This window comes from Gymnogyps californianus, chromosome Z (genome assembly GCF_018139145.2).
Source record: "Gymnogyps californianus isolate 813 chromosome Z, ASM1813914v2, whole genome shotgun sequence".
In the NCBI taxonomy this organism is placed as follows: domain Eukaryota; kingdom Metazoa; phylum Chordata; class Aves; order Accipitriformes; family Cathartidae; genus Gymnogyps; species Gymnogyps californianus.
Window position 1 is genome coordinate 26,522,174 of NC_059500.1, and position 15,220 is coordinate 26,537,393.

General features: G+C 39.9%; 1 protein-coding gene across 1 annotated transcript in view; it reads right to left on the reverse strand.

Moving 5' to 3' along the window:
* PAM (peptidylglycine alpha-amidating monooxygenase) overlaps positions 1-15,220 on the reverse strand; it is a 150,511-nt gene that overhangs the window by 50,975 nt on the left and 84,316 nt on the right. Inside the window, 2 exon segments of the mRNA XM_050912673.1 lie at positions 4,447-4,530; positions 6,252-6,337. Coding sequence (XP_050768630.1) covers positions 4,447-4,530; positions 6,252-6,337 — 170 coding nt within the window.

Sequence of the window (15,220 nt, forward strand, 5' to 3'; positions counted from 1 at the left end):
GGAGTCGAAGTTGAACAAAAATTAAAGAATTCCCCAAAAGTTTGCTCCAAGCATACTGACAAAAATTATTAATTGCTTCAAACAATGCAACAGTTACACACATAGAAAATGATAGAATGTGACCACCTTTCATACAGAACAAGTTAAAAGAGATTATTATTGATAACTTTTAATTACTTTGATTCTTGGGGATAACGTCTATATTCTCACATGTGCCGGAAAGGACTAAGATAATAGTATGGTGGGTTAGAAACAACATTAGTCCTTGCTTATAGGGAGGGCAGGAAAAACAAAATTATAGGGATTGGGAAAAAAACCCACATTTTTTAAAATCAGATCTGAAGTCACGTACATGGAAGAATAAATGAAGAACAGTGTGAGAACTGCATTGCATACCCCTACAGCCCAAATTAAAAGTTGACTGGGTGCCTTTACAGAGCTAAAGATGGCTAGATTTACTTTTATTTGAATCTGAACCCTACACACGAATACCTAAAAAAGACAAATTTCTGATAACTTTTTACTTAATACTTAACTGTATCTACTATCAACCATAACTCCAAACCAAAATAATTTTTGCAATATAAAAAGTGAAGAAAGTCAAATAGAGCAATTACTATCTTTCTAAGATGGCTCTTTGCACGTACCTCCAATTTTTTTGTAAATTTATTTTTGGTTTTCCAGCTTATTTTTTAATTATGTGTATTTTAGACAAGACACAATAAGATTTATTTTGATATCTGAGCATAAAGTATATATCTAAATATGAACACTTAGCTCTGCATTATAGCTAAGGAGGGAGGGAAAGCAGAATTAGTTTAATAACTGCTTAATGAAATGAAGAAATATCCTTTTTACAGAGAGTTGAAAATGAGAGTTGATAAATTTTAACTATGACTTTTTTTCCCAAAAAATTGATACAAAGTAGAATTGGGTGCTAATACATAAACAATTACTACCTCAAGCCAAATATTTTATATTTGCAATGACTTGTAAGTCAGCAAATTAAACTCTGAACAGTGCTTCTGAATCTTTGATGTGCTACTGAAAGCATAACAAGTTAACTGAGTATATTTCATCATTTGTCCTCTGTTCTGAATTGCAGCAACTGCATGTGGTTACATATAAACTGTAATGATTATATTCTTGTACTTTGACAAGCCACAGTTATCAACAGACACCTCATTCATACAAAAAAGCTCCCTTTAGGTCATTCCTGAAGTTTAAAAATTCCTGTAAAACTAGTCAAAGGTTATGCACTGAATATCCTTGAACACCACAATCAAGGTTTAGGACATTTAAATTAGTAGGAGATTTTAATTACATTTTTCTCTACTGGAATTTTCACAGGCAGGCTATATTAAAAACTTTTTTCTCACAAAAATGGCAGAAAAGGTAGATTATTTTTCACTTTAAAAATAAGATATCAGACTGCCAAGTAAAAGGCACTGAAATAAAACAGAGAGCATTCTGTCATACCCTTTAACTGTTGAAACAGTACATGACACTAGTTATCATCTCCTAAATTATAGTCCTATCAGTTCACACTTCTTAAACTCTCATAATTTTGCAGGCTTATATCTATGACATTGATTATTCTAAGTCCTGCACAGATATTCTAGGCAAAATATAAGGAAGTCTGCTGCAGGGGGGGTGCTGGTATAAAACTAAGTTTTAACTTCAGGTGCTAACTTATTTCACTATAGTTTCTCTAAGTGGGCAAGTGTATTTTTTGAGTAGAAGCTTTGACTACCAAGTTAATTTACTAATGAAAATTTCCGAACACATCCTCAACTAATGTGCAATGGAGGTTACTGATCTCATTTGTTTCTTTTTTTTTTTTAATAACTACATACACATAAATTATACTTAAGAGTGAAAATGAACAGTGAGAACTCTCGCTGTCCCCAAGCAATAATGAAGAGCAGGCTCTCAACTAACATGCTCCCTTTAGAGGTTTGTGACTTTAATTATTCATGATTTTAGCAGGCAAAGAATCTCATGGGCTGTACAGGTCCATCTGAACGGTCTCATGAAAATCAATTCTTTCAACTTCAGTTATGCACACTTGCATAGGTGTTCCATTTAAACAGTGCTGGCACACTCAGTTTATTCCTTCTCCTCCTCCTCAGTTACCATTATTGCCATTATGCTACATTATATCTTCACGTCATAATAGAAACCATACCTTCAGCTTCAGACAGTGCTGCTGAAAATTCTAGATGAATATTGCCCACACCTTGCCAGAGGTGTACAGAAGAGAGGCTGCATGGCACTGGGAAGCTGCCAGCTATAGGGTAACTTCTCTGTTCAAAACCAAGTAAAACCTGTGGATCATTTACCGTGGTACCACAGGACGATTCAGAGGCCATGGGCATAGCTCAAACTATTGGTGTAATGCATATTCCTCTCTTAATTTTTTGCTACTGTTCAGCTTACTTCCCCTTTCTTCTTTCAAGTCCAACATTTTGATTATCACTTAGCCCATGAGGATCTTCACATTCTTGTTTAAATACAGCAATGTATCACAACCGATTTCCAAGAGAATGATGACCCACAGGTTTTTGTTCTTGAAGGCCAGAGAGGCCCTAATCCAAAAACTCCACACAGGACGTGAGTCACAGAGTAAAAATAAGAATTCATGCACCTCGAAGGTGTCAGAACAAGGCATTTCAGGTTTAAAGAACAAAGTACAACATGAAATACAAATAAATTAAAAAATTAATTAATCTTGTCCCAAAAAATCTCAGATCACCAATATCTCAATGTGCATTAACGAAATCCAAATTTCATGAATCCAGGCTTATAATGTATGGGCTGGATGAGCAGACAGTGAAGTGGGTCGAAAACTGGCTGAATGGTCAGGCCCAGAGAGCGGTGATCAGTGGTGCAAAGTCTAGTTGGAGGATGGCACCTAGCATTGTACCCCAGGGGTCAATACTGGGTCCAGTCCTGTTCAACATCTTCATTAATGAGCTGCATGATGGGGCAGAGTGCACCTTCAGCAAGTTTCGTGATGACACTGAACTGAGAGGAGTGGCTGATATGCCAGAGGGTCATGCTGCCATCCAGAGGGACCTGGACAGGCTGGAGAAGTGGGCTGACAGCAACCTCATGAAGTGCAACAAGGGGAAGGAAGTGCAAAGTCCTGCACCTGGTGAGAAACAACCCCAGCCACCAGTACATGCTGGGGGCCACCCAGCTAGAAACCAGCTTGGCAGAAAAGGCCTTGGGGTCCTCATGAACACCAGGCTGAACACGAGCCAGCAATGTGCCCTTGCTGCAAAGGCGGCTAATGGTATCCTTGGCTGCATTAGCCAAAGTATTGCTAGCAGGTCAGGGGAGGAGATCCTTCCCCTCTACTCAGTGCTGGTGAGGCCACACCTGGAGTACTGTGTCCAGTGCTGGGCTTCCCAGTACAAGACAGACATGGACATAGTGGAGAGAGTCCAAGGAAGGGCCACAAAGATGATGAAGGGACTGGAGCATCTCTCCTCTGAGGAAAGGCTGAGAGAGCTGGAAACGTTCAAACTGGAGAAGAGAAGGATCGGGGGGGGATCTTACTCATGTACAAAAATACCTGAAGGGAGGGTGCAAAGAGGACAGAGCCAGGCTCTTTTCAGTGGTGCCCCAGTGACAGGACCAGAGGCAATGGGCACAAACTGAAACACAGGAGGTTCCCTCTGAACATTAGGAAACACTGTTTCACTGTGAAGGTGACTGAGCACTGGCACAGGTTGCCCAGAGAGGGTGTGGAGTCTCCAACCTTGGAGATATCCAAAAGCCACCTGGACATGGTCCTGGACAACTAACTGGCTGTAGGTGGCCTTGCTTGAGCAGGGGGGGATGGACCAGATGACCTCCAGAGGTCTCTTCCAACCTCAACCATTCTGTGATTCTGTGAAACACTCACTGACAACAATAAGCATATTGCCATGCTTGAAATGAGTGTTTCATCTTAAAAAAAAAAAAAAAAAAAAAAAAGAAAAGGCATTGTCTCCACGACTTACAACTTTTTCCAAACACAGATACAGTGATTGACTGTCCAGTGTACGTCATCTTTCTCACCAGTTATTCAAGTAATGTGACAGGTTAAGGGTGTTCACAGGTATTTGTTTCAACTTTCTTAAAGAAAACACTGAATTATACAGAGAAAACCAAGTTTCTTCCTACACTTAAAATTATTAATCTGCTTCTTCATTACTTTAGGTCATTTGCTTTTCTGTATTTTTTGAAGAAAAAATATCTGTTCACCCTTCAAACATTTATAAAGACAAAGCAAGTTTATAAAATGTCAAGTTAATATGCAAGTTTTATTACAAATATGTCCACTGACCTTTACCTTTGTGAGTGGCACTAACAGCAAAATTCTTTTCTACAGGTAATGTAAATATTTTTGATGCTGTAACTGATATAACTTAAAGAACAAATTTCCAAAATACATACCTCTAAATGCACTAATATCCCCATAGTGTACCTGGAGCACAAAAAATCTGCCACCTGTTTCTCCTCCAACTCTGAATCCAACACCTAAGAGAAGGAAAATGCATTGTTTTCAGAAACAATAAAAGCTAAGACAGTTCACCACTGCTGACCATATCTAAAAATACAAATCACTGTAATGGTTTAGAGTGAAGGGGTAGAAAAATTCACTGAGACACCAGTGAAGAAAACATTGTCCTGTAAACTGGGAAAACCATCATCACAACACATGTTCCCAAACAGACCAAGAAGCTAGGACCACAACTTAGTTATTAATGAACAGATATCTGCTTTAAGCAGAGAATTCTCTCAATCCAAGAATATGAATACAGATTTGGTGTATATATATACAACTTTATAAAAAAAAACTTTAAAAAATCAAGTTTTGCCATCCTTGTAGGATTTGGTAGAACTTTCATTTCTCATACAACCTGTGAATGATTCAAACTGACTAACACTGACTTATTAAGAACACACTGAGAATGAAAAGATAAAAAGATCTGCAGTAAAAAATTTTGAGACGTAAATTAATATTGTATGCAGAAAAAATCTTGTGGAAATTATGAAGCTATGTTACTTGTTGACAGAAGTAAGCACAGGCACAGAAGAAAATGGAGGAATTTGAACTAATTTAAAATAATGAAATTGCAAAATATCACCATCACCAAAAGGGATTTCTCTGAACTGATTCTACAATGAACACTCTTCAAAAGAAGCAGAGAAAGCAATTTCTTCTGATTCGGTCAATGAATCCCACTAGATTAAACACTGCCCACGGCAAAGCCTACTTATAAATGTGACTGCAGCCTCTCTGTGCACAAATGTAATATCATTATGAACCCTCCCCACAAACCTTGTATTTATGGACAGCTTAGAGACAAGAAAATTATTACTAGCTGGGGTTTAACAGCAAAGCAAATACCAAGCTCCCATAGAATCCTACAAGCAACATTTTTTTTAACTTGACATTCTGATAACCAAATCAAATAACATTCGTGCTGATAAGTGTGTAAATGGATTATTAAAAATAAACCTCTTCATGATACCGTGCACTGCTCCTGGTTATGAAAAGAGGCAGTAAAAGATAAAAGAAAAAATTTTTAGAACTCAAGGTATTTTCAGACTGAGGCTATATAGATGGTAGATACTTCTAGGACCCTTAGTGGTTATTAGAAAGAACTGCTTCTCCCTGTGTTCCAGACATACCACTCCAAGTAGCTTAAAAAATTTTGATTGAATTCAGCGAAGTCATCTATCATACAAGAAAAGAGGTATATAAACATGTTGCTCAACTGCATCAAAGCATTAAGGAACGAAAAGCACATAAAATTGTCAAGTATACTTAAGACACAGAAAAAATTCAATGTTTAGATTGACTTGTTTGTGCTTTCCAAAACACACAAAAATATCTTAATGCAGTTTGTGTGCTGCTGAAAGATATATAAATAGTGCCCTTCCAATAACATATAGTAGGAAATGCAAGATTAATGCTATATAAAAATAAAGCATTATGACTGTTATCTCTCCCTTAGCCTTTTTTCCCCTACTGAAACCCATAATGTTATAGCAAACAGGATGACAAAAAACTCCAAGGATATTAGCTAGCACAATATATTCATAGTTTATGAGGTTGATGTTTACACAGTTTCCATCAGCTAGACATAATAAAAATATTATAGGAGGTTCCTAGGTAAGCCAGGTGCTTACTTCCACATCCTCTTCTCTCCCTTGCACCTGTACACAAGAACTTCACATTAAAGGCACAATACCTTTGGGTAGCCTGGTGGGTGGAGCATTTCTTGCCCAAGCATACAAAATGTTAGATTTGTCTTTGCATGTTCCTTCATCACAGTCCCTAAAATATGAGGAAAGAAAACAAAAGGGAATATAATTTTTGAATTTTGAAATCAGGAAAGGGCAGGTGAATTACATGCAAAACCACTAAGTTTAAGATCTATGAAGATCTTTTTGGAAGTATGTTGATTAAACGCAGTTCTTTTAATGTAGACTGCTTTCCCAGATATCATTAGATCCTCCATCTTCTTTTTTCTTCCTCCCTCTGCCTTAAGATAGTGTTAAGCAAACAGGGTCAAAACCACAGACAGTTCTGATAATCCCTGCCAGCCTAGTAGCCAGTGATGAAAAAACAAAGGAACCTTTTGTGAGAATGAACCATAAGCAAATTTCTAGCATTATTAGCTCAAGTGCCACAAAATTACAATGGCTGCCACATTTACACAGAGGAACAGGACTCATGCACAAAGCAGAAAAAAACCCACAAGACGTCAAAGCTTTAAGTCAAAGTTGATACTTAAAATTCATTTAAAAATCGTTGACAAAAAGAAGGTGACAGGAAGCTGTATATTGACCGACAGGTAGGAGGTACTCATGCTCTTCCTGGTACTTAACGCAAGCTTGCTGCTTTAAGTTAATTTTTATTCCACTGCACAATTTCTTGTTTTTCATAAACAGAAAAATTACAGACACCAAAAAAACCCCAAACCTCCAAGGAAAAAAGAAAAGACGAAAAAAGTGTTTGCCAAGTTACAGACCACAAACAGGTCACAAATACTTAAAATAACTGAGAGCTCTAGAGCTGTCCCTAGCCTCTGCAGCTAACACCTTGCAGGCGACACTAAGGGTGGAGTGTGAAAGACTCCCAAAGACTGTTAAGCTCTAGATACCTTCAATCTGCAAGAACTGATAAGCTCGAGGCACAGACACTACTGCATCTATAAAAGGCCAGTCAGACACAGTCGTATGGACAGCAAAATATACCTGGATCCCATCCAAGAGGGCGCTGACTGCTATATGTGGGTGTAGGCTACAGGATGGTATACATGGATAAACAAACAGGGGATGCTGAGGGGCTTTCCAAACACCCACCTAGAAGCCACTTCTCCCTCTCGATCCTCTGTTAGGGGAAAGGGTTATTTACAGAGTGTATTTGTACGTTCTTCAGTGGCAAAGCATCGCGACACTGACCACAGTGTAGAAGTCATTCCACAGGTGCAGCATACACAGATAGGACTTTTACAAAGCGTCAACTTGACACTATTCAGACTACATCAACTGATCCAGGCCACATGCAATGAAGGTTGATACCCATGCCAAGGTTTCAATCCAAAACAAACTGGTACAGCCCCTTCTCTGTTTTTACTGCTGGTAAAATGAGACCTGGGAAAACGTTTGTACACATAAAGCATGGTTTCAGTCACTTTAAATACTGGGGAGAATAGTCTCACACAGTGTGAGGAAGAGTATAAAAGCATAAGACACCAGGATTTTTAGCGGATGCAGGCTCAGTAACATTTCTGTTGAGGATGCCTGAGCCATATGTGCCACCTCTCAGAACAAATGACGACAATGCTTTCCAGGCTGCTCTCCCGGGGATTACCAGTTCTTCTGGCACATAGGGAAAACCACCTCAGCAGAACATTACGTGATTCTGTGATCCCAGAGAGCCTTACTGCAACATAGCTGCTGTGTTTTCTGCTGACAGAAAGCATTGCCATAATCATCAGACTACCAAGAAAAAAGGGAACATGCCACTTCTTCCTTTGCATTAATATTGCTCATAATTCATATTTCTAGACCTTCACAACTACTAGTTTGGTCATCTCCCTCTTCAAATATGCCCCAATGGACAAGCAAAACTTGTTTCAGGATAAATGAAATGTTTCACAAACTAATGATTCATACAGCTGCAGGTAAAAGCTGCGTAGCTTTCAACTGCTACAATCTGAAAAAAACAAAAGACTTCAGGGATCTAACCAGGTATTGAGCTTCACAGTTTGGAAATGTGTTGAAGAGATCAGTTAGGGGGAACAACAGCAGAAACCACAAGCACAGGCGCAGCTTCACCACCACACTCTGGGCCAGCTAGCCTTCGTTTATACCACAGTATTTTTTAGGACCACATTAGCTAAGTAAAAAAAACTGCATAGGCTGTTCCAAACTTTCCTCCTGAGACACTGGCCAATGGAGGGGGAAGACTGCAGGGGAGAAAGATGAAATACACACATTGCTTTTTCATCATGCTTAAAAAATGGTCAACCCTCTCATTTAGCCATCAATGCTGATCTTGAAACATCAAGTTTTCAGAAAAAAACAAACCTAGAGGAGATTACAAAGGAGAGTTAAGATAACTGATGAACAGATTTAAAAGCAGGAAGCTATTAAAAAGTATAAATTGACAAACAAATACAAAAATTTAACCAATCACTGAAATTCATAGCTTCTTTACATGCAAAAAATCATGAGATTCTGAACAGAATGAGTAGCACAGAATACCTTAAAAATGGACTAAGGGATGTTCAAAGGGAAGGTCCCTTCTACACATCATACAACTGATGCTACATGGAGTAAGTGCGTTGCACTGATCACACAACGAAGTTGAATAGGAAATCCCAGTCACCCAGGAATTTTGGAAGTGATCACAGACTGGCCAGAAGGCAAAGATTTTGGAATATCGTCAGAGGAGGAGGTGACATGTGCTGAAGAGGCTCCCCTGTACAATAAATGACCAGAACATGAGAGGCAATATGCCCTGTTCACTGATGGATCCTGTCACATTGTGGGAAAACATCGAAGGTGGAAGGCTGCTGTATGGACTCCTATGCGACAAGTTGCAGAAACAGCTGAAGGGGAAGGTGAATCGAGTCAGTTTGCAGAGGTGAAAGCCATCCAGCTGGCTTTAGACATTGCTGAACGAGAAAAATGGCCAATACTTTATCTCTGTACTGACTCATGGATGGTGGCAAATGCTCTGTGGGGGTGGTTGCAGCAATGGAAGCAGAGTAACTGGCAACGCAGAGGTAAACCCATCTGGGCTGCCCCATTGTGGCAAGATATTGCTGCCTGGCTAGAGAACCTGGTTGTGAAAGTACATCATGTGGATGCCCGCGTACCTAAGAGTTGGGCCACTGAGGAACATCAAAACAATCAACAGGTAGACAAGGCTGCTAGGACTGAAGTAGCTCAGGTGGATCTGGATCGGCAGCATAAGGGTGAATTATTTATGGCTCGGTGGGCCCATGACACCTCAGGTCATCAGGGATGAGATGCAACATATAGATGGGCTCTTGATCGAGGGGTGGACCTGACCATGGATACTATCGCACAGGTTATCCATGAATGTGGAACTTGTGCTGCAATTAAGCAGGCCAAGCAGTTAAAGCCTCGTTGGTTATGGAGGACGATGGCTGAAATACAAATATGGAGAGGCCTGGCAGATTGACTATATTACACTCCCACAAACCCGTCAAGGTAAGTGCCATGTGCTTACAATGGTGGAAGCAACCACCGGATGGCTGGAAACATATCCTGTGCCCCATGCCACCGCCCAGAACACTATCCTGGGCCTCAAAAAGCAAATCTTATGGTGACATGGAACCCCAGAAAGAATTGAGTCAGACAATGGGACTCTTTTCCAAAACAACCTCATAGACACCTGGGCCAAAGAGCACTGCACTGAGTGGGTGTATCACATCCCCCATCATGCACCAGCCTCTGGGAATATCGAGCGATACAATGGATTGTTAAAGACTACATTGAGAGCAATGGGTGGTGGGACTTTCAAACACTGGGATACTCATCTAGCAAAGGCCACCTCGTTAGTTAACACTAGAGGATCTGTCAATCGAGCTGGCCCCGCCCAATCAGAACTTTTACATACTGTAGAAGGGGATAAAGTTCCTGTAGTGCACATAAAAAACATGCTAGGAAAACCAGTTTGGGTTACTCCTGCCTCAGGCAAAGGCAAACCCATTCGGGGGATTGCTTTTGCTCAAGGACCCGGATGCACTCGGTGGGTGATGCGGAAGGATGCGGAAGTCTGATGTGTACCTCAAGCGGATTTGATTTTACATGAGAACAGCCAATAGATTAAATTGTATGATATTAATTGCTACATAATCTTGCCACTGTATGTCATCATTATTATAATTGTTATATGCTATATTAATGGTATTACAGTAAGAATTACTTAGATTAATGAAGAATGAACTTTGATAAAACTGACTGAAGTGCAGTAATGATGGAACCAGGACTGACTTCAGCATGCCACAATCCAGCACCACACACCATCCTCCTGCTGCACCCAATGTCACCCGCCTGGCACACCACACCAAAGCCCAATCCTGCTCAGCCGACTGAGCAGACTTTGCATCATCCCTCCTGCCCAGACAGACTGTTACAATAGATGGAGCTCAAAGTCATGGACTGAATGAACTCAACAGACTTTTGACAGAGATGGCCCATAGACCAGAGGAATGATATCTGTGTGTATATATTAAAAGACAGGAAAAGTGATGGTGATTAATTGGAAATGTATCAGAAAGTGTGGGATCTAGGCATAATGTAAATGGTATAGAATAAGGGGTGGATATTGTCCTGGTTTCGGCTGGGATAGAGCTAACTTTTATCTTAGTAGCTGGTACAGTGCTGTGTTTTGGATTTAGTGTGAAAATGATGTTGATAACACTCTGATGTTTTAGTTGTTGCTAAGTAGCACTTATCTTAAGCCAAGGATTTTTCAGTTTCCCATGCTCTGCCAGCAAGCAGGTGTGGAAGAAGCTGGGAGGGAGCAGAGCCGGGGCAGCTGACCTGAACTAGCCAAAGGGATATTCCATACCATGGAACATCATGCCCAGTATATAAACAGGGGGGAGCTGGCTGGGAGGCGCAGATCGTGGCTCAGGCATCGGTCAGTGGGTGGTGAGCAATTGCATTATGCATCACTTGTCTTTTCTTGGGTGTTATTTCTTTTTTTGTTGTATTCCTTTTCATTACAATTATTATTATTATTAGTTAGTAGTGTATTTTATTTTTACTTTAGTTATTAAACTGTTCTTATCTCAACCCACGAGTTTTACTTTTTTTTCTTTCCTCCTCCCCACCCCACTGGGACAGGGGAGGGGAAGCAGCTGTGTGGTGCTTAGTTGCTGGCTGGGGTTAAACCACAACAAACTGCATACTATGAAGTACTGTACTAACAACTCATTTTGACTGTGGTAAAAATCTGGGGGTGGGTGGTGTAGGGGAGGGCATAGAAATTGAGCTTACTGACTGCTTCTTGGGTCTTTGTTTTTTGCAAACTCTCCTGGACTTTCCAAAGGCATTCTCCTCAATCTTGGGTAAGCTCAGGAGCTGTTTTTTTAATGGCACTGGCGTTTTGAGTGATTACCTAGACTGAAAGTAAAATATTTCACTATGTCAGCAAGACCAGTATTTGGCTATCCTTTTAGGATATTTGCATTGTTTAGGAAAACAAAGAACTTTATTTCTTTCTCTATTGTAGTCTACCCGTTGATTCTAACCAAGACTTGTAAAAAAAGCTAATTGAGGTGATTGAGTAAGAATGGTACAGAGCACTCTGGGGCAGTGACAATGGTAAGAAACTACACTCAGAAATATAAATCTTTATATTGTTCCCACTCTCCCCTAAGCAGTGAAATACAAGTATTTCACTGAACCAGTCTTGACATCTTTTGCAACCTTTACTGAACTTTTGATGTCAAAAGTTTCCAAAACCATGCCCTCCCGCCAACAGAAGCAGCTAGTCTGACGGAGGAATTACTGGGTGGTGATCTATGACCTGTACTCATATATTTGTTTAGATTAGATAACTATTTAAAGTTGCCCCGCCTGATCTCAAAATAAAGGCTACGTCTATGAATCATCTCATTCATGGGAGCTTATTGCAGCATTAGGTTTGATGCAGCACGAGACCTGTCTTGCCAGGAGCCTCAGAAGTTCTGAATAATTCAACACTTCCTTTTAAGTCATTCACATGTATTCTTCATTATCTATGGAGAATCTGAACTTTTGATGAATCAGCTCAGGCATGCTACTTCGATTTCAGCACAGTTTATCAGCACAGGCAAAACTTCTTGTCATAGCAGCTAAACTGTTTTTAGGGCCAATTATGATCAAGAAACAGATGCAGCTACACCATTTTTTGGTGCACTGAATAAGGCCTGAGCAAATGATCCCTCGGAGCCTACTTTACTTCTGTGGAAAGTCCTGGGTATTTCAAGAAGGAAGAAACACCTGTGCACCCCCTTTAGTGTTTGTTCAGATAAAGACTGTACCATGTTGCAGTGAACATGTCACTCTGCAGAGCTAGCACAGGTCCCACACTGTTAGACACCCTTTCAGAAGGCCAGGGGCATTTGCAGGCATAGCATCAAGTCACCAGAAAAGCCATCAGGCCAGAGTGGCGTCACAGATTCTGGCTCAGTGCCGCTATGGCCACGGGGCAGCTAATCCCAATAGAGTTATCTGGATGCTGTATCCTCCCCTCTCCGACTCCTCCACACTCAAAATTGGCCTGAATAAAACTTCATGCCTCAGGGAAATGAATTTTGTCCTTGCATTCTGAATGCTCTTAAAGGACTATTTTTTCATAACACATCTAGTCCACATCATGATGGTCTGAGAAACAGCTCCTGACTTGGTATGTTTTAATGTTCTTACAACTGACTACAAACCATCTAACTAATGTTGCCCAGAATTTTGATGAAGAAAGTACAATAAAGCAAAAAATCAATATGGTATGCCTTAATTGAATAAAAACTGGCTATATAAAAAAGTTGACCATGTAAACAGTAAGGGAAGGATCCCTACTAAACAAGTCTTATAGTGGTGTCCTCAAATGTCAGTTCTCAAACAACTATTCTTTCCCATAGTAGATGGAAGAGCAAGTGAAGTCATCAATTACTAGTCTGCAGGTAACAAAAAGAATTACAAATAACAAAACAAAATAAAAAATAGCAAAGACGTCTCATTAATACACAGTCATCAGAATTACTTTAACAAAATTAGTTCTAGTGGTTGGAAGCCTCTAGCGAATTTAAACTAGTAGGAAAACACTTGCTTTTAAATTATTAGTACTCTCTGCAATGACTTACAAAAATGTGTAACAGTTTCTACACATCTGAACATTTAAATGAACATATTTACAACATAGATATTTATAGATACACACATATATATGTATACACACATGTATATGTCTATATGCACACATACTACATTAATTATATACACATGTGGATACATAGGGAACAGGCATTTATACAAGCTTACATGTGTCAAACAGGCGTAAATGCAGATGTCTAAAGCCTGTTTTATGTAGAACAGATGTGATCGTCTCTCTAGCCTTGCAGATAGCCATGGGCAGAGCAAGATGAATGTTGCAAACTGTTGCAACAACAGGGATGTGAAAGGATGAAACACTGAATGAAGAATTTTTGAGACTGTAAAGCAAATACTACACCTCAGAAACTACACACAAAAAAATAGCAAGATTTAATCAAAACCTGCATATGAAAAATTGGAAATATCAGATTTAAATACAACACTAATGTATTGGGTCTGGCTGAGATGGAGTTAATTTTCCCCATAGCAGCCCTCATACTGCTGTGCTCTGTATTGGTAGCTAGAAAGGTGATGATGACACACCAGTGTTTTGGCTACTGCTGAGCAGTGCTTGCACAGCATCAAGGCTGTCCCTCCAACATTGCCCCCTCACTAGTAGGCCAGGGGGTGGGCAAGATCTTGGGAGGGGACATAGCCAGGACAGCTGACCCAAACTGACCAAAGGGGTATTCCATACCATATGATGTCTGCTCAGCATAAAAGCTAACAGAAAGGAGGAGGAGAGGGAGCATTCATTACTATGATGTTTGTCTTCTGGACCAACTGCTACGTGTACTGAAGCCCTGCTTCCCTGGAAGTGCCTAGACATCGCCTGCTGATGGGAAGTAGAGAATAAAATCTTTTGTTTTCCTTTGCTTCCGTGCATGACCTTTGCTTTTGCTTTATTAAACTGCCTTTATCTTGACCCACGAGTTTTTTTCCAGCTTATTTTCTCCTCACCCTGTCGTGCTGCGGAGAGGGGAGTGCTGAGGAGGCTTGGTAGGCACCTGGTGTCCAGCCAAGGTCAACCCACCACAACTAATTACGTGTTTCATCATTTGACAGGTAGCTGTTAAGTACAGCAATCAAGAACAAAAGCAACATTAGCTGCTACAGGGCACAGACTGCCACTGGTGAGTTTTCTGCTGGGCAATAGTTCTTCTCTGGGAAGAGTGACGCTATAGCCACAGAGTGATGCTATAGCCACAGAGCTCAAACTACCAGAACCGTAGTCTCAAACCTAGGATTCAGCTTTGAAGTACTTTATGAATTTCTAGTTTTTGATCCATCTCTTCATATCTGAAATCTCAGAAACTAAACATTTCCCCTACATCTTCAGAACATCAGCTAGATGTGACTTAGGCATCCACTCATGGCTTCTTCTCAACTCAAGCACCTGATCAATCTATAACAATATAATTCTATCACGTACGGATTATTTTAAGGCTCTAATGAAACTACTTCCAGACATATGAAAACAAACTACAAGTACAATGTACTCAGTTTTAAATAGAACACTCAAGATGTAAACTGGTTTTAAAAGGCCACAATGGGAACAGTTTTACGTTGTTATATTTTTCACATTAAACTATTAAAAAAGTATATTCTAACATACAAGACACAATAAAAAGAACACAGAAAAGCTGTCTGCTGGGAAAAGAAATCAACAGAAATTCTGTGCTTTCCTAGTTTTACTTTTGTCTGAACTTCTTAAGCATCTGCTTTTCTTGCAAGACAAGATTACAACATTTTCAATATTAGAACTGTTGGTTGATAGGTAGAAGGGAGATAAAACTTGATGAAAGTTTGTTTATGT